Genomic DNA, 22,802 nt, shown 5'->3' with positions numbered 1-22,802 from the left:
AAATTTGCATTTGTTGTGCTGTCAGGCCTTAGTAAAGAAGCGATGGCGAAACCTTTGTTAGACACACCCCCTACAAATTTTACACATTGGTTTTGTTGCCATATAAACATCTGAGACATCACTGTCATAAACATTAGGGATAATTGTCCGTCTGCTGTATTAAAATCAGAGAAAATGCCACTGTTATTGTGATTATAGTGGAAAATTACAATCTAGCAGTTTTCCAACTGAAACAAATGATTAATTACGTGTAAAGATGGACATGTCTCATTGTTAAAAAATGTGACGTCGCTTCGGATGAGCCATTGCTCAAGAATTAAACTGGGTCCAGTTGAACCACAACTGCTCCAATCAGCGAGCGCGGGGGGCGTGGTGTGAGGCAGAACCCCGCCTCCGGCTCTCCGGCATAAGGGACCGAGCAGCGCGTGCACTGTTAGCGGGTGACAGAAGAGCGAAGCGTACACCTGTTGGAGGGCTGCAGGTGAAAACGGGAGTTTGGATACCAACGGTTCGGCGGTTGAAGGGGGATTGTCGTTGAGTTTCAGCTGCCGTGGCGCTGAGGACTGGTGAGTTTTCTTTCTAATAGGGGTTAAAATACAAAGAGGAAAAGGATGTAAAAACACCGGCGCAACGACCAAAAACCTGCCCATGATTACTTATACATTTCCGGTCACTGTGACACGCATGATAGCTGCTTCTTCTTCTTCTTCTTCTTTTTTTTTTCTTCAGAAAACAGACGAAGAAATCTAAACTTTCCACCTGGATACTTAAAATCTTGAGCTTATAGATATAGAATGTTAAGTATAGGCTATACATTGATGGACGTTTTTATACAGCACATTTTAAACTTGCTGTGATGTTGTTTGAAACGAAGTGGCTATCTAGTAAGTTCATCTTAAGTTTTTTTTTTTTTTTTTTTTAATTGACAACTAAATCCCCGTCTGGGCTTAATACTGTCACTCACTCTATGCGGCACATTTGTTTTCAATATGAATATTATTAAATGTTTTATTTTGTGGTCTATAAAAAGCTAATAATTGAGGGTGGTAGCCACCTCTCACCTGAAAGTGCATTTCTGCCTTAGTAACCTGCGGAAGTTGACGTTGCACAAATGAGGAGCCACGCCATGGGAGTAGCACCTTTCACATCATCATCTCTGACTATAACGTTAATTGGCGTGTCAAGGCTTGCCGTGTCTTGATTAGTGAGGAGAATCCAGACGGCCATGCCTTTTATCACTTTAGCCAGTTACGTTCCTGTGTCACACAGGTAGACACACCTCGAAAACCTGTCATGTAGGGTTAGGTTCCACAGCAGACGAGGGATGATGTGTTTTACTTGTTGCTTTCGCAAATGTATTGCTATTTCTTTACAAACTACAACCAACAGGTTAGCCAACCTGTTGGTTTGTGCTCTACAGTTGGCTCACTTCTGCTTTGTCAGCATGACAGATTGAGCATTTCCCTTTAGCAAACTTTATATAGTATCACTTAGGTTAAAACCTGTCTGATCACTCACTGCTTACCTTCACTTGGTTTAGCACTAGTCCTGAATCCATTGTACAGATGGGATGTTTTCACTCATCAGGAACAGTCTTTAAATACAGTTCAGTGTCATAAAAGCAACAGCGCCCAGTATCTGCATGTAGATTACTGTCAACAATGCCTACTAAGAGTCTGTGTGACATGGACTATGTTGAAGTTGGGTTTTGATTCATTACTGAATGAATTCTGGTCACACAGTGGCCTGTTTTTTGACAAGAGAGAGAGGCTGCTACTCATTGTACTCCCATCACACTCTCGCTTTGTCTGCCTCAGAAGGGCAGCCAAGAATAGCTGAGTGGTCTTTTTTTTTTTTTCTTTTCTTTTCTTTTTTTTCCCCTCCCTCAAACAGTCCAGTCTTTGAGATTTTGTAGTTGACTGTAGTTCAGTGTGCCCTAACCCAAAGTGTAACGGCAACATGGTTCATGGTTTTTTGTTTTTGTTTTTTTATTTTGAACGTGTTAAAGTTTCATCCTGCAATAATGCATCTCGAGGAATTTGTCTCAGTGAGCAGTCCTGTTGCACTTGTTTTTCCTTCTCCCTCCCCCTAGATAAACCGATCTAGTTCCTCTGTGCATTTTGTATAAAACATTCAAGAGGTAGTAACAATTACCACCCTTAATGGCTCTTTTTAAATTATAAAAAAAACTGTTTTAAAATCACTTTAATATTTTTGTTTACTGAAGTCTTCATACATATTCAAAAGCCCCTACATACGTGGGTTGAAGTTGCTAGATACAAATATCACCGAGCCTGCTTCTGTGCTCTGCTTTTCATCCAAATGCCACTGAACTTTTAGTCTAAACTGACACTGTAACCTTTGCCTCTACTCCTTCTAGGTGAATTACAAGCAGCTTGTCTGAAAATGGAGTTTGGAAGCATAAAGTCCACTGTTGGGCTCATTTATGATGAGTTCATGCAAAATGCAGGTGAGTCTTTGACCAAAACTAACTCTGTGCTATCACTTTTGGTTTTCTGTCTGCATATTTTATTTCAAACCACTCTACATGTTTCTTTTGCAGATACACGGACTGCGAATTGGCTGCTCATGTCGTCTCCTCTCCCCCAAACCATCATCATCGCAGCATACATTTACTTTGTGACATCACTGGGGCCTCGAATCATGGAGAATCGCAAAGCCTTTGACCTCAAAGGAGTTCTTGTAGTCTACAATTTCAGCGTGGTGGCCCTGTCACTCTACATGTGCTATGAGGTGAGTCCTCATACTTGTATTTTTTGACTTCAGTTGGTGCTGACGGGAATCTTTAAACTGAAATTCTTTCCTGGAAGTTTTCCACGGCATACCGTACAGGGAGTGAACGTCTTGCATTGTTTCAAATTGCTGTGACACATGCCCTCTTGTGAAATGCACTTTTTTTTTTTTTTTTTTTTTTTTTTTTTTTTTTTTCTCCCCTTCATGGACTGGTTATTTGAGGTTAAACCAGATCAGCAGGTGTCATTTCCTTATTAAAATGCTTTGTATTCAGCAAATGCTTCTCTGGTCCCACATAACTTTGGTTTCACTGCTTTCCAATGAGCCATGAATGAACCTGAGTAACAGAATTTATTTTTACACCAGAGATTAGACACATTCAGGTGAACTTGAAGGAAAACATTACAGCATTGGGTGGATGGAAGCCAACCTCTAAGTTGTAAATTACTTACACTGAATGTTCAGCCACAGACACGCTGCTGTTTGTTGTGTTCATGTCTGTTTGGAAAGCTGTGATTTGCAGCTAGATTTAATTGTAGACATGTGGCGTGCCGTTTGGGTGGAGCAGGTGATGCAAGTCAAAAAATTAACCTGCAGACATGCGATTCAGCAGCATGATTTGAGTTACAGTGAAGGGGAAAAGGAAGGAAGGAAGTAAGAAGAGATGAGAAAGAAGTGGATGAAATGGTTTGGCAGAATTAGAAATTCCAACCGCATGTCCTACAATAGGGTTTGGTTTGGGTGGTGCACACTAGCTGTCAGAACTGCTTTTGTTTCTATTTGTATAAAAATCAGTTTTTAAATGAAAAGGTGGTGGAAAATGAATGACTGTGAGAAGCTGATAAATTGAACTTTCCTGCTTGTCTTGTTTGTTCATGTAACTGAAACTTCCACCGTTTGTGTCATAGTTTGTGATGTCAGGATGGGGAACCGGATATTCCTTTCGCTGTGACTTGGTGGACTACTCTGACTCGCCACAAGCCGTGAGGGTAAGTCACTATTTTTAAGTTCAGATGATCTGATTACATTTTGTAACAAACGAGTAGTTCAAGGTTTTGATGTATGTGGGTGTGGCGCTAAAGTTTTCTCACTTATTCTCCTCCAGATGGCAGCAACGTGCTGGCTTTACTACTTCTCAAAGTTCATTGAGATGTTAGACACAGTAAGTGGGGGGAAAGTTGCATACCTATGTCTTTGTAATATCCACCCAGGCCTCACCCAGTTTATTCTAAAGCACTGTGTGTCTCTTTTCAGGTTTTCTTTGTGCTGAGGAAGAAGAACAGCCAGGTGACTTTCCTTCATGTCTACCATCACTCCATCATGCCATTCACCTGGTGGTTCGGAGTCCGCTTTGCTGCAGGTAAAAACCACCACCTCCTCTTCTTCGATCCATATACTGTCATCCATGACCGTATATGAACTCCTTGACATTTTCTTTCGCAATTCCTCATCCACTCCCTGTTACAGGTGGAATGGGAACATTCCACGCCCTGCTTAATTGTGTCGTTCACGTGATCATGTACACATACTATGGGCTGACTGCCATGGGACCCAAGTACCAGAAGTACCTGTGGTGGAAGAAGTACCTCACAACCATCCAGCTGGTATGTCAAATGGCTTTTTATATTTATTTTTGCTCTTCTTTACAAAGACCTGGGTTAAACTTTGGCACTATAAGTCAACCACTCTATCCTTTATTTGCTTTGTAGATTCAGTTTGTTATGGTGACCAGCCACATCTCCCAGTATTTCTTCATAAAGGACTGCCCATACCAGTTCCCAATCTTCATCTACATCATCGGCCTGTACGGCCTGATTTTCTTGTTTCTCTTCCTCAACTTCTGGTACCATGCATACACTAAGGGCAAGAGACTGCCGAAAGTCCTTCAGGCTCAGACATGGTCGCACCACACCAACGGCGTCATGAATGGAAACGCCAATCATGACAAGGATGAGTGACGCAGCAGCTTCTCAGGGGTTTGGGGTTGAGTAAAATAAGGAAACTACTGTGGTAGTCTGCAATGCAACCCCAGTTTGTCAGGACTTTATATATATTTTTTTATTTTTTGATAACTCCTCTACTTACAAACCGCAAAAGACAATCTTTAAATTATAAGCGAAACTATATTTAAGGTTACTGAACCAAACCGAAAGTTTTAGCTTTTCTGATTTCTACTGAAGGTAAGGCCAAAGTTCTCCCACAGAGATGTCGACACTTAAGAAATGAATAAAATAAAGTCTTAGAAACTGACCACCTGCTCTATAGGGCTCTTCCAGTGAGAGCCTGAGCTGTGCAGGAATACTGGCTTCCTTACAAAGCTTCTAAAACAGATCTTCCTTTTTTCTTTTTTTTCTTTTTTTTTAAGATTTGATCTTACTTCTCAGAATACTTTGTTTTGTTTTGTTTTTTAAACTGTGCACTGAAATCAAGGGTTGTTTATTTCACTCTACCTAAAAGAACGACCGTTCAGAAGCCACGCGTCCTGTTTTTCAGGTCTTTGTTCAAAGGGCTACAAGCAAGCACAACCGGGTTTAGGTTTTTGAGAGCGCACGTCCACTTCTCTGCTGCTTGATTCACAGCTGCTGCTCGTGGTGTAGACATTCATTGAAAATAAAGTCTTTAAACGACATCAGTTTACGCTCCTGACTTGAGTCTCCTACGAACCGTTGCTGTGACACATGCCAGGGAGGGCAGACGAAGTTCTTGTAGGATCCAGAGCAGAGCTTTAGCGAGAGTTTATTTTGCTGCTTCCTTGCAGAGACATAATGCAAAAATTAAGACTATTACAAGACTTGCACAATATGCACAACTTAGCCATTCAGTTGGAAGATATGAGCAGCTTTGCTTGACTGCTACACTTCATGTGTTGAAATTCTGTGGCTAACGGGGTCTTCACATAGCTGGAGTTGGCCTTTTTGGACTTAATTCTTGAATAGTTCTTGTATGTTATGATGACCTTTTAACCTGAAGTGAATATAACACTCTGCGTCTCTGGTGACCGAGGACACAGGATTGAGCTTTGGGTGGAAAGATTTACACTCGTTTTTTGTTTTTTTGTTTTTTTTTGTTTTTTCTCTTCCCCCATGTGCAAACGCACAACACAAAATATTTACAGATATGTAATATAGCTTTTTTCCCCAGACCCCGCCTTGTATTAATGGAGAAAAATGCAACAAAAATGAAATGTTTATATTGTATTTTATATGTATTTATATAAATAAATGATGGACTTCAGAAAATGTAATCTTGCTTTTGGCCTGTTATTTCAACTCTGGATATTTGATACTTCTGACAACTTCATAGATACAACACCATTAACAGGCTAATGTCCCGTTTGACTGTTTCAGATGAGTGAGTTGGCCTTAATTAGGTAGATGGAGGACATCAAGACACAACTACATTTACAGTTAAACTTTTTTTTTTTTAAGGACAAACTCCAGTGTAGATGGTCTCCACACAGACTGTGAAATTGCTTTGGCCAGATTGTAATGAGCAGTTGTCACCAGCAGGGACTGCTGTTTAACTGAGGTTGCCCATGGCCTGTTTGTTTTAATCATATTATAAAACTGACCATCACAGATTTATAATTCAGAAAGATTGACAGGCCCTCCTAAAAGTCCCTCTGAACAATACAGTGGAAAAGTTGAGACAGTCATAATTTCTGTTTTGCATCAAAAATTGACTACATGCATGGAAAAAGCACAAATAAGGCAAAAACTGTTGTACAAAACTAATAAGCTTGAATGTCAGTACTTGGTTTGGTCACCTTTACTCTTTTACTCAGCCTGAGCACTCTCGAAGCTTTCTTGGGATTTCTGAGTAGTTTTCAGGAACAGTTTTCCAGGTTTTAAAGCTCTTCTTTGGCTATTGGTTGCTTTTGTTACTACTTAAAAAAAATGTTGCTGTGTGGGGGCTTGAGGAGGACAATCTGATCGATTTTATTGTATCTAGGTATTCTTTTACTGCACCGATGGTGTGTTTGAGATCATTGTCATGCTGAAAAATGAAATTATTGTTAATGAGATGCTTTCCCAATGGTATTGGTAGATGGTGGGTCAAAATCAGATGGTATTTTTATGGTACTTTTGATCAGTTTTGACAAGATTTATCACCTCTGGCTAAAATGCACTCTCAATGTTGTACTTCTCTCCTGACCTCCATACATACTGATGGCAATTTGAACCTCTGGACATTTTCAGTCCACATTTGTTTAATTTGGCATACCTCAGCCTTTTCTCACTGCTTCCCTTCCTTAAAAATGTCTTTTGACAGCCATCCTCCCACCGATCATTTCTGATAAAGTGTCAGTGAACGGTAGGATCGACTGAAGGGCCAGATGCATCTGTCAGCATAGACCTGTGTCTGGTCTTTGCTGGGGGGTTTTTTTTTTTGTTTTTTTTTTTCTTAAGGGCATGACATTTAGATACTTCTCATCTGCACTTATCTAGTTTCCTCATAATTTTAAAGACATACTGCGCACCACGCCAAGATATGCCAAGTTTTCAGCTAATAGATCTCTGGAAATCATCTTGGTGCCTTTCAAACTGTAGATTAAACTCAAAGTTTGTTATGTGTAGACACTGGTTCCTCCTGTGAGTTGGGTGCCTTTTTTATGATTTAATAGTTCATAAGTCAGTGTCAACAAAAAAAAACATTCTTCTGAAAATGGTCAGATACAAGCCCTGGACTGAAAATAAGTGAAAAAACAACTGCTGTCCAAAGAAAAACTTCGAAATACCATCAAAAAGCCTAAATAACTATTGTTCAAGACTGCTTTAAAAATCCAACAGAGTCCAACTCCTTGGACGCTAAAAATAAAAAAGTAAAGGGTGACTTAAAATTGTATTTTTAACATTTTACTCAGATCTTTGCTTGTGCCTCTGTGTGAGTCTATGCAAGATAACAAACTGTGCTGGGTGAAGGACTCAGTTCTATAAACTGTGTTTCTAAAACAGGAACAGATTTTTTTTCTTCCGCTGACTGACCAAAAAAAGATATTAATGTGCTGCAGCTGAAATTATTGCTGCACTTCAAAAAGAATTCATTCAGCATCTCAATCCAGCCTGTCAGATTTTTAAGAAGCATGCTACGGATGGAAAAAATCCTAAAGTCTGCTGTGCATAAATATGTTTAAAACTGTGGCATATGAGTGCTGAAACAACCCGGTTGAATGAATAAAATGAGGAAAAAGCAGCAGGACAGACCAACGCTGGAAGGCCATGCATGATTGCTCTGCTCTGTGACGATTTCCAACAACCCCTGTCTGTCTCCAAGCCACCCTCGCAGGTCCTTCCCTGGTTTCAGTGTAGGAGACCCTGTGATAGAGGATGACTATGTGAAGTGGCTTATCACTGGAAATGCGTGAAAAAGAAATAAAATAAATCAAGCGTGAGTTATTCCTGTCTTTCACTGCAAGATACAAGCACGAACAATTCAAATTGTTAATTGGTTTAATTAGTGTTGTCATGTTTACTGTTGCATTGAAACACTCATACTCATATTTTCTTAATGAGGAACAACAGAAGTGGAAAAAATAGAATCAGATGTATGGATAGTGTCTGCATTTTAAACATTAGGAATAAAACAAACAAACAAAATCCTGATATGCCCAATTAAACATGGACCATTAAATAACTGTCAGTTAGGTCTGATAATGGAAATGAGCACTCTTCCCAACAACAGTTTTTGTGCCACAGTGGTTTAATATATGAGTTCCAGAAGCTCTAATTGCATCTGTGCAGTGCCACTTATTTTAATAGTATTACATTTTAAATGGATCGTTGAATATGCTATTACAGTCCATCGCTTTGTAGCATTTCTGTCCCTGTTAATCACATAGATGTACAGTAGGCCAGTAAGCAATACATATTAACTAAGTAGTTCCGATGTTATAAAATATTTGTGAAGATTGATTTTAGAAATTAGATTAGTGCATTACTTCTGTCTTGAAGACATAGTGTGTTTTTCCTTTACTGGGCTCTTACAGCCCTGATGAAGCACATGACAAGGATTTTCAAGTTAACCTCTGAATAGTTTAACCATTATTATTATTTAAAGATGCATCCATGCAACATTTTCCACCACTTTTCCTGGTCATCCTTTCTGGGTGCAGCAGTCTAAGCAGAGGCACCGATGCCTCCCTCTCCCCAGCCACCACCTCCAGCTATTCTGGGTGGATACCAAGGTGCTCCCATGGCAGCAGAGAGGCATAATCTCTTCAGCATATTACAGGTTAGTGCCAGGGTCTCATCCCAATTGGACATGCCTGAAACACCTCACCTAAGAGGTGTCCAAGAAGCATCTTAATCAGCTCTCTGGGATTTCTGCACATCGTTGGAGTACGTGAATGGTAAATGGTAAATGGCCTGTATTTGTATAGCGTTTTTACTAGTCCCTAAGGACCCCAAAGCGCTTTACACAACCAGTCATCCACCCATTCACACACACATTCACACACTGGTGATGGCAAGCTACATTGTAGCCACAGCCACCCTGGGGCGCACTGACAGAGGTGAGGCTGCCGGACACTGGCACCACCGGGCCCTCTGACCACCACCAGTAGGCAACGGGTGAAGTGTCTTGCCCAAGGACACAACGACCGAGACTGTCCAAGCCGGGGCTCCAACCAGCAACCTTCCGATTACAAGGTGAACACCCAACTCTTGAGCCATGAAAACATGAAGTCAAATAATTATATAAGAACTGAGTGGGTCTGAACAAGTTTGAGAAGAAAGATTAAGAGATATCTAAAATAACTGAGAAATGCTTAAATGATCAAAAGAGATAAATAATAGTGAAAAGGTGAATGACTACTGTGGATACTACTTATACAGAGAAATTCACATAGATCTGAAACTGAAACTCAGATATTCTTGCCTAAATAGTGTCATAGATGTTGCAGGATAGCGATTTAACTGCAAAACCTCACAGGTGGTGAGCAAGCTGGCTTTATACAACCAGAACACAACCAGCTGGCAACCAGTTGAGTCAAGTCTCCTACTGCAAAGTAGGTGTGTCCACTCGTTGTGCATACTGATTGCAACTGATTGCAGTTTCTTGGCAATCTGTCTGAGAGTGAATCCTGTCAGTCTGAACTGCAACCACATCTGTTTGGAGACAGGTTGTGGAAAAATTGAATGCAGCCGGCAGCCGGCAACCACCGATTTTTTTCTTGGTGCAAGAAGGTTGGTATCCTTTTTTTGCTCTATTGTGAGTTCAGCCATCAAATAAGGTCATGTAGAAGTAGCCAAAAACCTTATAAACAGCTACAATTCAGAAATGTTAAGCTGTAAGTTCTCCAGTTTCAAATGAATTCAGCTGACCTCATATGAACATGAGGTGATTTGAGAGGAAGGATTTTTGAAACCACCAGGCGTGGCTGTGGGGGATATATCCATGTACATAAAAGATGGAGACAGCCACCTTGGATGACACAATGCGGTCTTGCCCACTGCGGTGGTGACTGTCAGGAGAATAACGAGACTTTTATAAAGGCAGAGACTGTAATGGTAACTGTTTTCTTTGTGGGCTCTATAATTCACCAGATCAGGATGCTTCCAGGCATCATGTGCAACAGCAACAAGATCTGAGCATGTCTGCTTTTTTAATGCTAGTCCTGACCACTGTTTGGAAAGCATATAACCCGTCTTCTTCAGGAGCGACAGCACCTTGGAAACTTTCCAGAGGACAACAATGAACAAATAAAAAAAACAAATCGTGGCTGTATCGGGGAGAACAGAGGCTGCTGGAGGGGAGGAGTGACCACAGAAAGAACAAGAGGATGAACAGAAGAGATGAGGCGAAAAGTCACTCTTTGACATAAACCTCTGTGACACGAGAAGTTTATGCGCAGTGCAGTTTAATGAAGGTGAATCAAACCGAGCGATGTGACCGGAACAAATGTGTGTGCTTGTGCGTGCTTGTGTGTCTACTGCTGAGTCTGTCAGCAGAGAGCAGATGGTTCTCTGTCAGTTATTAGTGTTTTGGGTTTTTTTTTTTACTAATTACAACATAATCTTCTCTGCCCCCTTTCCTCATCATCCTAAGCTCCCTTTAGGTTAAAGATAGGTACGATATGGCTGATCAAAATTTAAATAACAGATATAAATGTGCTCTCACCTTTACAGGTTTCATTTGTAATGTTTTCAAACTGATATGCTCATTAAAAATGAAGCCTGGTGGGGGGGTTTGTAACTGATGGAGCTGACAGAGGTGATGCTCTACAGGAAGACATGGTTTTCGACACCTTGTAATCACGTTATGTTTTTAACGTCACTCACCGCAAAGATAATCTCCCGCGATGAAGCTGTCTCTTCAAAGCCAAACACAATGTTTATTTATGTCCGGATCCTTTGTTACTCATCTTTGTCCAAGTATTGGAGAAAAATGACAGCTGATGGAATGATCTCTTGCTTGCATTTAGGAAAACACTGGAACACAGTGTTTACTTTCTTTACTTTCCTCCGTGTGTTTGTCCCCTTGGAAACATTTTTTTTTTTTTTTTTACACAGGACTGAGTCTTAATTCTTAACACCATGAAGAGCACCTTTCCCCCACAGAGATGGTTCCTGTGAACAGCTTTTGCGATACTTCTCCGTGCAATGCAGTGGAACAAATGTGGTGTGTTTTGGCGAGGGGGCTGTTATGCAGTTATGTATCTACTCAGCAGCGGTGTATTACCCATCCCAAAGCAGACTTATCGATTGCCGTTTTGTCTTTCAATAAGGCTTCTGCAGACGGAGTCTGGCACACTGTGTGTGTTTGTCAGCTGCTGCCTCTGTGCTTGTAAACCTGTCATGTCTGCTCAGGGAGAGGCAGCAGAGAATGAACGCTTATTTCCCAGTTTCTCCTGTCTTCAAGGAATTCCCGCTCTTTGGGGTTTACAGGTTAAACTCAAAACAATTTTCCTTTCCTCTGACAAATTGCAGTTGTAAATTTGTGTTCATTTCCTGCTGTTTACTCGGTGTATGATGTTTTGATGCCACAGTGCAAAAGAAGAACAAAGTGTTCACCCTTTGCACAGTATTAGCATAACCCTTCCACTCCCGTGAGTTTGACAAACCTTGGGGCCAGACAGCTTTGTGTAGTAGCACTCTGCTTTCTTTGCTGAAGCCCAGCCTGGATGCCTGGCTGTTCTCTGAGGGCTTGCCAGCTCTGCTGCATGTATCCCTGCCTGCCTTTTTGCATGCTTGTCATAAAACTGAACCGCCATTTTGATATTTACCACAAAGTTACTCCCGAAAGAGAATTTGACTTTTTAGGTAATACATGAATTTTAGTGGAAAGATCACCCGAATGCAAACACCAGAGTAAGCTGCAACTACGGTAATAACCCCCCCCCCAAAAAACAGTTCACATAACTGATATAACAAAACAGAAATCCACTGAGGAGGTTAAACAGAGGGAAGGGGGGGGGAATACATAAACTGACACTGAGAGTGACACTGTTGTACACACACGGCTGATTGGACACAGGTGATAACAGTTGAACACAATGACCCTGCTAAGGGTGGGGTAGATGGTTACAAAGGAAGGAAATCAAAGGATGCAATGTAACAAGAGACAAACCAGGAAAACTGCAACTAAAATACTGGGCGGGAAAAACCACAGGGACACAGAATACAAATTTTAAACAAAGGAAGGCAAAGGTGAGCAACACTGGAAACAAGGAAATATGAAATATGAACATGGAGAAACACGAGAAGGAATACAAGTTCATATCTACTCAACAACATGGATAAATGAAAGTATCATCAGCAATCATACAGCTTGATAGTAACGTGTTGATCTCCCCATTTGCCTACAGAACTGCTTTAATTCTCCATGTCACAGATTCAACAAGGTGCTGGAAACAAGTTAGCGTGCAATGCTAAGATTTTGAGATCTGGTCACCTTGGAGCATTGGCGTAACTTCGTGCTGAACACTGGGGGGGGGGGGGGGTCATAACCCCCTCACCCCCCTGGAAATTACGCCCCTGCCTTGGAGGCCATTTGAGTATAGTGAATGCTCAGTTTGAGCTTGAGATGATTTGAGCTCTGTGCTGTGTTATCCTGCTGGAAGCAGCCATTAGAAGATGGGTACACTGTGGTCATAAAAGGATGGACATATTTCATGTTGTTTACACCAAATGCTGATCCCACTTTCCAAATGTCGCAACAGAAACTGAGACTCATCAGACCGGGCAACATTTTTCTTTCCAAATCTTCTGTACTTCTGTCTTATAAACTATAGCCTCAGTGTCCAAAGGTGGATTATCATTTGTTCCTATCAGCTCAAAGCTGTCTGGCCATTCTCATCTGACTTCTGGCATCAACAGAAATCTGGCACTCACTGGATATTTTTTTTCTTTTTTTCTCTATAGACGGTTGAATGAGAAAATCCAAGGAGATAAGCAGTTTCTGAAATATTCAATCCAGCCCGTCTGTTACCAACAACCACGACACCTTCAAAGTCACTTAAATCCCCTTTCTTCTTCATTCTGGTGCTCGCTTTGATCTCTAGCAGGTTGTCCTGATCATGTCTACATGCCTAAATGCATGTTATTAGTTGATTAGATGTTTGCATTGATGAGCAGGTGTACCCAGTGAAGCTGCTGGTAAAGTGTATGCACTCTATGGCCAGAGTTACACTAAAGGAAAATCTGTCTATAGACATAAAGATCATATTTCAATAGAGAGTCTTAATAGGCATCAAACAAACTGTAGCTTTTAATCATTAATAAAGTCATACCCTCATTTATGAACACAGGCTCGAAGGTGAGACCTGTTTAACCTTAAATAAAAGACTGTGTTTGAAAATGTGTTTTAATATGCATGACTTTCATATGTAATACCATTTTGTTTATGATTTTACTTTTTCTTCCTCTTTTCCATTATTTTCCTGGAATTGCATTCTTTTGGAAATTGAAAAAATAAAGTACTTTCATCTTGCGCCTCAGATGGATGAGACTGGGTGAAAACGCAGTTTGATTCAAATATCATCGTTATTATCTACCCTGTGAAAAAGGACTCTCTGCTACTGCTGCTCATGCTTTTGCCCGAAGACTTGCTGGAGTAAAAGCAACCTGACTAATTCCACCTCTTGACTGAAGTGAGAATCCCTCTTGACCAAACACCATGGCTCCAGCCCCTCGGGGGCAAAAAGAAAGAGGTCTGAGTGTGCATGTTATCAAGTGAGTTGTTATCAGTACCACTGATAGCTAGAGAGGCTTCCGTGGTATACAAGCAGAGCAGATGCTCACTGGCCCTGCAACACAAGCCATATCTGTCCGTGTGTTGTTGGGAGCATTTGCAATTCATGCCTTTCGGAGCATGCTATATATTCCCTCTGGCCACTGAAGCAATAGGGTGTCACGTCATCTGTAGAACTGCAGCTATGTAGTAAAACATGTCAAACACGATTCAGTCTTTGTCGCTGTTTGCGTCACAGTCCTTATTTTCATGTGAACAGATGCTAAAAAGATAAGCAGATAATCTAGCGTAAGGATGGAGTGACCCGTCAACCCCCATCATAATTCTTTTATTACAATCCATGTAATAATTAAACATGTCAGCGCCTGAGCTAAGTTAAAAAAAAACGGAGCAGGATTGTAGGCTACTATTTTAAACTAATAATCCATGCTGATAAATCACCCTTTAAAAAAATAGAAAAGCATCCTGACAGATTAAAACCAACCACTATAATTAATCTCTGGCTTCTTTATCTGTCCACTTGTTCGCCGCTCTTTCGTAATGGAAATCTTCCTCACCGCTGCTCTATTCTTATTCTCTCACACTGTAAATACTACAGTAATTCCTCCTACTCTGTCATACTCCACAACTATGAGTTTGTCCACAATCATGAGAAGCTTCAGCAGCAGGAGGAAGAGGAGGGGGGTCGGGGAGGGCCGGAGAATGAGAAGCACGCCATTGGCCAAGAGTCAGAAAGAGCTTTAACAGGATTGGCTGTAAGCCTGGGAGCTGGCAACAGAGTTCCCTCCTTATCCCAGAGAACATCAGTGAGCAGTGGAGTGGGACTTGCGGTGTGTGAGATGCACACAAGACACTTTTGTTTGTTTTTGATCTTTCATTTGGACTCAGAGAGGAAACAGAAGATTAGAGGACAAATAATCTCTTTCTGGAACTTTCTGAGAAGGATTTAAAGTAAGTTCTCACATTGCCCTGCCTTTTCTGTCTGTCACCCCTCTGTATTGATAACAGTAGCTGTAGGACAGTGGCTTATCTTTCTATGGACTTGGCAGTGGAGCTAAAGTCACACACGTGCGATTGTAATATGACATCAGAGCAAATACTGATACAGTGTGACAGCGGTTATAGTAAACACTCAGACCATCATCACCAGCTCATCACCACAGCTAATCAAATACTAGAAGCCATCTACATGTGTGTCCAAGTAAGTGCGTGCGGTGGATTTATGTGTAAATGCATGCACATGCGCTGGAGCGTATGTACTTAGATTCAGTGTGTTGGAAGGATGCATAGAAAGCAGGCTTGTGCTTTAGGGGAGGGACCGGTGCAGTGCGACTTCACAGTCACCAACCTCATCAGCAAACTTGTCACTGCAATGCTTCGCATTGACAGAGGAGCTCAAGGACTCCCCTCCCAAAATCTCCTGGTGTGACTTTCAGGCTGCGGGGTGGTTGTGGCGGTAGTCGGCTATAAATAGGCCTGCTCCAAATTGTGCTGCAGTCACACATAAATTCAGGGGGGGGGGAGAAAGAACACAGTCATTGTTTCTTCTTCTTCTTTTTTTGTTAGATTTTTTGTTTAGGAAAACTTTGTTCCTTCCAGAATATGATTGATACTACACACTGCAGGATAACCTGTTACCCATCTTTCATCTGTTTAATCATAACAGCAACAGCCTTATGAATGGGAAAAGAAGGAGAGGAAGGCAAACAAACAGTGTTTCCTGACAGTCTGTCTCCCAGTGTGGACTGACTCAGTTAACGCACAGGGTGTGAAAAGTGTCAGAGTTTGTCATGTTAAACTGTCACATGCTTTGCTCTCTTGATTTCCATAGACGTGCCTATCAAATTTCCAGTCAAACCAGCTTGCTATATTGTTAAACAGGCGTGTTAGAGCCTATACAAGGAGCTGGGCTTTGTCTCGGGATAATGTGTGTTCGCTTGTGTGAACACAGGAAAAGTTTCAAAAGTTAGATCATATTCACACAGCGTTACACTTTCATTGGATCCAGGAGGCTTTAATGCGGCACCAGATGACCAGCTAACAAACATGTGGACCTGTTTATGTGTTGTATCTCACAGATGGAGACTGTGATTCATGACCGTGACCGTTGTTGTGATGTCACGGTGACTCTTCAGCACACCTTATTTGTGAAGCCAGTTAAAAGTTGTGGAAATGATGACACTCCTTGTCTCTTTTGTAGTTTCTAACTGGTGCGATTTTTAATACCTTCCTGTCTGTCTGCTTAAGCTCCTTGTTTTTATCGTGCTGAACACAGCGAGCCCTGTGTTGTACCTGACCTCTACTATGCAAATATATACAGCCAGACAACTGGAGAGTGCCGCACTCCACCTCCACATGGATTAATCACCGAGATGCAAGCAACACACTAAGCCCATTGTTTCACCTGTGCAGCACCTGAGTGCGTCGATAGTGGCTGAAACGGCAAGCTAAACTCTGACCTACATATAGGAGTGTTTGTGCTCTTTTCCACTTTGCAGAGATCAGAACAAGTCAGATTAGGATGAATAATGAATAACTGTGCTCACTAGACAATGACTGCGTTAAAACCACCAACATGATTACTGAGCTTACATGAAAATGTTTAATCTTACGAGCCTCTTTCTTTATCCCTGGTGTTATGTTGAGCTGGGTCTCTTTTCTGAATGAGTGCTGCTGCTGCTGCCCAGTGTGAATGCAGAGTAATGAGCTTGGCTCAGTGCACTGCGTGTGTAGTGTGCAGGGACAAGAGGCATCTGCACTGCTGCTGATGTCTTTTGTATCAGTCTTGTAATGAAGGATCTCTGCAGGTGTTGGCGAACTGTCTGCACACACTGCATGTGGACAGCCGTGATGATGCTTAAGACCTTAACTTAGAGTGACATTGTCAACTCAAGTGTTTATCAGACTTTGTTGTTCTCGGATGGCTCAATTAGCATGAGAGGCTTTGAGTTAAATAGCGATGTAAGTCTTGTGAGTTTTCAGAAGTCAGGGGTCAGGGGTCAAGCAATAGCGGAGTACCGCAGTGTTTGTGCCAGTAAAGTCAAATGTCACAGGCTTCCCTGAGCCATTCTTGGCTGTTTATGAGTGGGAGTTAATGGAAAATTATATCATTTGCTTCCCAAAGCATATTCATTATTGTAATAAAGGCAGTGTTTATTTTCTTCTGTTCTACTGGCAAGGAAGAGCATGCTAAAGTCCTCCAAAGCTCTCAAGCAAAAGCACTGCAATATGCATACGTACTCGCTGACACGCACGCAGAAGAACATATAAGCAGGCAAAGCCAACGGCATTTAAGTGCCTTTTTATTGGAAACTGTTTTCTCATAACCATAAGCAGGAAAATCTCTGTGTCCTCTGGATGTTAGGAGTCATTTTGGGACTATCCAGTTTTTTTGGTGGAGCTTGCAGATAGTTAAAGTCAGGTCATAATCTCTCGCCTTATCCTTGTTGTGAGATCACCAGCAAAAAAATAAACTCTCAGCAATTAATGTTACATCTGTTTTCCATTTCAAGGTGACATGACACACGCTTTTTGAGTCATGAATTGTTTGCTGCTTATTCAGAGGGTGTTTCTCTGACTCCAGATGTTTGGCAACATTGTAGCGATTCCAGTACAAAGCGCGCTGTCTGATATTAAGTCCAAGAACAAATGTGACATGTAATAACGATATCCCTTGGCGTGTAAAGACTTAGACAGACACGTGTTTAACAGTGTAGACAGAAACTTACAAGAAGATCGATTCTCCACCATTCGACCTCAATGAAGCTAATAAAAAAAACCAAGAGCATTCAGCACAGCTGGAAAGCACCAAAAGAACCGCAACATAAAGTCTTACTACTAAACCACACTGTTATGACCAGCAGTAGGGCAGATTTAGTCTTTAATTGGAGTCATGTACACAGACATAAGCAGGGACTCACAAACCAGATGACATTTCTTAAGGATCTCTGCCTCTGCAGCTTTTGTGTGTGATGACTTTGCTGCGTTGAACAGGAAGAATGACCTTTGAGGGACACGAGAGAGGAGAAGAAGAGAGAAGCATCTGGGGCCTGCAGCTTGCTTGTACTTCCCTTTCCCTTTGTCACTCTGGAAGTCCTGTCATTGTGCTTGTTGGCTTTCTTTTTTTTTTTAAAATAAAGTTCAAGAGCTTAAACTACTTTTATAGAAACACAACTAGGGATTTGGGAACTGCCCCGGGACTTAATTGTGGAGAGAGTGGGGGTGGTGGGGGTTGGATGGGCTTGATGATGTCTCTAGAGGGTGGTGGTATGTGCTCGTTATGTTTTGGTCATCTCCTTCACAGCACATCCCCGAGCTTTATTTAACAAATACAAAATACTTTGTTTTCCTGAACCTCGGAGAACTTTCCGTAAACAAATGTTGACATTTTCCAGTGTTTGGACTGGGTCACAACGATGCTGCTCCTGGTCCAGGAGACCAGAAAGGCTTTGTGCTTCTGGAGACTTGAATAGTGTTTTCTTTGAAACTCGACTCGTTTTTTGTTGTTATTCCACATTGGGTTGCTGTGTCACACAGACACACACATACACAGAGAGTCTACGTCCAAGATTAACAGCGAAACGAGAGCGTTCAGCATTTAATGATCGTTCCCGTCCCACCACAACGTCTCCAGCACAGTCAAACAACTGGATTGAGTTCCACTGTAACATGTCAAATCGTTTCTCACTGAGAACTGATTGCACTGCTTGGAGTGAGCACAACCCACAGAGTAATTGGAGTTAAGTGCCTTTGACAGCTAGTGTTTGTACAAGGAAGGGATGAATAAACATCAAGGGTGGCAAATGGATTACTTGACTTTTTTTTGTCTGGCAAGAAAACACAAAATGACCCCCTTTAGCTCATAATAACTAGCCTCCACCCACAGCTAAATTATATCTCGTATATGAGCAGCTTATCAGTAGAGATGGCCTGCCAGTTGGTTAGCGAGTTTATAATTGGTCATTTGGTCAGGTGTTGTGTAGTATTTGTCAGGTCATGACCCTGATAAGAATCCTGCTTGGTGCAGGACATTATGAACAGAGTGATATCTGCTTGCCACGATTTGCTTATCCTGCTGCAGCATTTAGCACTGTCTTCACTAAGCACAGCTGTCTATTTAAACTGGCTAAGCTCCACCAAACTGTGTTGGGAACAGTCCAATCATGTTGCAGGACAGAGTAATCCTGTTTTCACTGGGTTCATACGGTTGGTGCATTGAATTCTGCCTCTCCTGCATTAACAGCATGGTATGCTACAATAACACTTGTTATCCAACATTTTCCCACCCATGGAACTTTGGGAATAATGCCCCCATGCAGTCATGAACTCTCAAGTAGCTTGCCTCTTCAGAAGAAAAGTGATAGGAAATAACACGAGTGGTAGATTTTCAGGTTTTGCAAAGTTATAAAAAATTACAAGATAAATTGCGTGTGTGTTGTTTGCTGGTTTCTACTTTTAAACTGTCCATATAAACATTCATCCAATATTTGCTTTTGTACTTATTATATATGTTTATCGTTTTAATGGTTGTGTTAAAATGTTTGTTCTGCAGATGGCTTTGCTTTAAGCTTATGTAAGATCATCTATAACTGTTCAATATTGACATTCATAAAAACTCTTACCATCCATGAGAATATAATTTGTCTTTTGGCGTGGCTTATGGGTAACTAAACAAAACAAAGAGAAAATGAGGCTTTCTCCCCCAAGGCTCTTTCCTTATTCTGGGGAGTGCTTCCTGTTGATACAGCAGGCTCGGGTCAGCAGTGAAGGTAATCTTGTAATTAGGCCATTCGCATTGCAAGAATCTTCCTGTTATATTAGCTTCTTGGGAACTATAACTTGGCTTGCGTCACAGTGATGCATTTTCCTCACTAATCATGTGGAGAATGTTTCCGCGTAGAAGTGAAAGGTTAGTGTGACAGCTTTCTTCTTCTGTTTCGCATCATCGTGACATCCAGTGGGCTGAGCTTTTTGATTTATATTGCTGTTGACACGCTCATTGCAAATATGTGTATTAATATCCATCCATCTGATGTGATGTCACAAGTGGTGGCTGACTTGTCCAACAGGGGTTTTTGTTAGTTTAAACGGAGAAGAAACATTTATCTGTTTTGTTAGTGACATGTGTTAGCCAGCTGAAGCACAGAAGAAGGATTTATGCACTCAGATCAATTGATCTCACTTTGTAGAGCGCTGGGAAATATTTACTGGAGATGAAAAAGTAGACTTCTGCTCTGTACTGAACTCAGTGTCAACTATAGGGACAAAAGTATTGGGCCAGATCTCTTAATCTTTGAAATCAGGTGTTTTCATTTCCATTGTTGCAGGTGTATAAAATCAAGCACCTAACTATGCAGTATGGTTTTGCAAACATTTGTGAAAGAATTAGTTATTTTAGAGCGCTCACTTAATTTGAGTGCGGTACTGTAATAGGAAGCCACAGCTGCAGCAATCAGATTATTAAAGTCTTTGCACAATCTATATATGACCTCGGCAAGTGGGTGATGTTGTTGGCAGCATTAATACTTGTGCATCATAATACATTATATGTTAATTAGCTTGTGGTTGTGTCCTGTTTTTTATATGGATACAAACGGATTAAAAGCTGGGACTTTATTTTCTGCCTGTGTCCCCAACCTTTGTTGTCATCAGCTATTTTTATCTTCATACATCGTCTCGTGCCCATTCTGATTTTGAACTCTTGCTGATATCTGTTATTTTTTTTTATCTAGGCTGTTATTAAAATTCTTTATATTGAGGCAATGATTTTTATGCTGTCACTGATAAATTCAAAATCTGTGTGAAAAAGTAGCTGGAAGTGCACAGGAGGAATCGACAGTACTGAACAGGCCACTCACAGTAGTTTTACAGACTGCGCCGTGCGATGTATAGTTTGGGGAGGTGCACATCAGCCGTAGGTTACATAAGTTTCAGTGGCGTTACTTACAGCGTGTAAACGCCCTGTAATGTAGGTGTAGGCGGTCCAGTACTTAACTTAGTGTATTTTGAGTTACATATTTTTATTGCAAGGGTACTGAGGAACTCAATGTGGTACTCATGTATGCAACATACAGCAAGCTACTCACTTAACCCTCATTTACTCTGGTGAGTGAGTAATTGGAAATGCCAGCTATCAGCTCTGTCACAGATAATCAACTCATGTGAAAACTCTTCTTCCCATGCGGCTGGCTAAAACAGGAGGGTATCCACTAATCTGTTCTCTCTTTCTCCCTCTATGGTGGAGGGAGGCTGGAGCATATTTCAGCTAATTTTGGACATGAGACAGAGTAGACCTTGGACAGATTCATGCTCAGATCCTCACCTACAGGACATTTAGAAACGCTAACATAATATAGATGTCTCCGGATGCAGTTGAAACCCACGAACAGGCCAACACCACAGTCCTTACTTTCTTAATCAAGTTGGGAATCACTCAGTAAGTCACAGTCTTGCTACTACAGTGCAATAGTAAAGCCCCAATAAAACTCTCTATCATTTACAGATATCTGTATGCATCACCGCACTCTTATCTGTCCTCAGCCTATCCTTATTCTAATAGTCCCTCACACAGATATGAGATTGCACTAAAATGAAATGTTCTTATTCCAACAACACGGACTCTCATGCGAAGTAAAAAGCGACATTGTTTATCAGCAGTTTTTCTCTTGGTTCAAATGCTTTCTGTCCTAAAATGTCACTCATGCTTTGCTTTCTCACTCCCACTTTCCTTTTTTTCCCACCATAGTTGGTGGAACAGAATTACATGAAGTCTCAGGGTTTAATGCCATGAGACCGTTTAAGGATGCTGGTTCACAGGTCTCAGAGAGACCTAAATGAATTTCATATCTCACAACATGTTGTCTTATAACATAAAGGTGGGTCACTTATGTAGTTGCAGAGTTTTGAACAGTGAGTTGTGCCAAAAAGTATTGAAATAGTGCTTTGATGCCTGCAGAGGTCAGGCCAGGTGTTTATGACATGTCTATGAAAATGAGCTTTTCTAACTCTTCTGGTCTTGTGTACGATTGGCTTGCTATGCCCCTCTTAAATGGTTAAAAAGAGAATTCAGGGGATTGTGATCAGTCTCTTGTCCTGTTTCACTTTGAAACACCAAAAATGACTTACAGTGTTAATTAATGGCAAATGTTTTCTCTTGATGAACCAGTTGTGTAAGCATATCTGCTGGAAAGTATTTGGGTTCATAGCTGACAGTTATTACGTAGACAATATGGCAACATTTCTCTGTGGTTTTTGGTGCTGCTTCAAATTGGCAAATCTGATTATCACGGGAGGTTTGTTGGAAAAAAAAATATGAGCCCTGCTCTGTATTTCTGCCACTGGAAATGTTTTTATAAAAATAAGATTACAGATATGTAATCAGCTTTCTGGCTCTCCTGATATAATCCAAGGCTAGACTAAGCCTCAGAGGGTGGGTCTTCTTTACATAACATGACGAGAAATCAGAAACACGAAATCACAGCGGAGCAGCAGAATTTTGCTGCTCTCATTGGTTTGCCAGCTATAATTAACCCATGGTGACCTTAACACAGCTTTCCCAAGGGAGGAAACTCCTCCAGTATACAGAAGCCATCATTTCTCTGAACCGTGTAGTTCAGGACAGCTCAGCCGATTAGAATCACTTATTTGTACAATGGTACCACAGAATGCAATTACTTGGAGTAAAGTTTGTAAGAGATTAAATGGTAAATGGTAAATGGCCTGCATTCGTATAGCGCTTTACTCAGTCCCTAAGGACCCCAAAGCGCTTTACACTACATTCAGTCATTCACACACTGGCAATGGCAAGCTACATTGTAGCCACAGCTGCCCTGGGGCGCACTGACAGAGGCGAGGCTGCC

The 22,802-nt window shown here is 41.3% G+C and overlaps 2 protein-coding genes across 2 annotated transcripts in view; both read left to right on the top strand.

The window, feature by feature from the left end:
- The first annotated feature begins 417 nt into the window (after window positions 1-417).
- Window positions 418-5,998, top strand: elovl7a (ELOVL fatty acid elongase 7a). The gene is made up of 8 exons (XM_003446137.5): window positions 418-566; window positions 2,381-2,470; window positions 2,564-2,754; window positions 3,663-3,743; window positions 3,860-3,916; window positions 4,009-4,114; window positions 4,222-4,358; window positions 4,464-5,998. The coding sequence occupies exons 2-8, from the start codon at window positions 2,407-2,409 to the stop codon at window positions 4,710-4,712; spliced, it is 885 nt and encodes a 294-aa protein (XP_003446185.1). The 5' UTR covers window positions 418-566; window positions 2,381-2,406; the 3' UTR covers window positions 4,713-5,998.
- Window positions 5,999-14,752: 8,754 nt separating this feature from the next.
- Window positions 14,753-22,802, top strand: part of pde4d (phosphodiesterase 4D, cAMP-specific) — a 198,525-nt gene continuing 190,475 nt past the window's right edge. The window contains exon 1 of the mRNA XM_003446136.5: window positions 14,753-14,895. The gene's annotated coding sequence lies outside the window, so the exon portion shown is untranslated. The remainder of the gene's footprint in view (window positions 14,896-22,802) is intronic.

Source organism: Oreochromis niloticus, linkage group LG12 (genome assembly GCF_001858045.2).
Source record: "Oreochromis niloticus isolate F11D_XX linkage group LG12, O_niloticus_UMD_NMBU, whole genome shotgun sequence".
Taxonomy (NCBI): Eukaryota; Metazoa; Chordata; class Actinopteri; order Cichliformes; family Cichlidae; genus Oreochromis; species Oreochromis niloticus.
The sequence above is the reverse complement of the archived record's forward strand: the minus strand, read 5'-3'. Positions and strand labels throughout refer to the sequence as shown.

Bases quoted from the DNA above. Each gene is read 5' to 3' on its own strand.
- elovl7a (XM_003446137.5), top strand. From the start codon at position 2,407: ATGGAGTTTGGAAGCATAAAGTCCACTGTTGGGCTCATTTATGATGAG. The intron at 3,917-4,008 runs GTAAGTGGGGGG...GTCTCTTTTCAG, and splicing joins TCATTGAGATGTTAGACACA to GTTTTCTTTGTGCTGAGGAA. The intron at 4,115-4,221 runs GTAAAAACCACC...TCCCTGTTACAG, and splicing joins CGGAGTCCGCTTTGCTGCAG to GTGGAATGGGAACATTCCAC.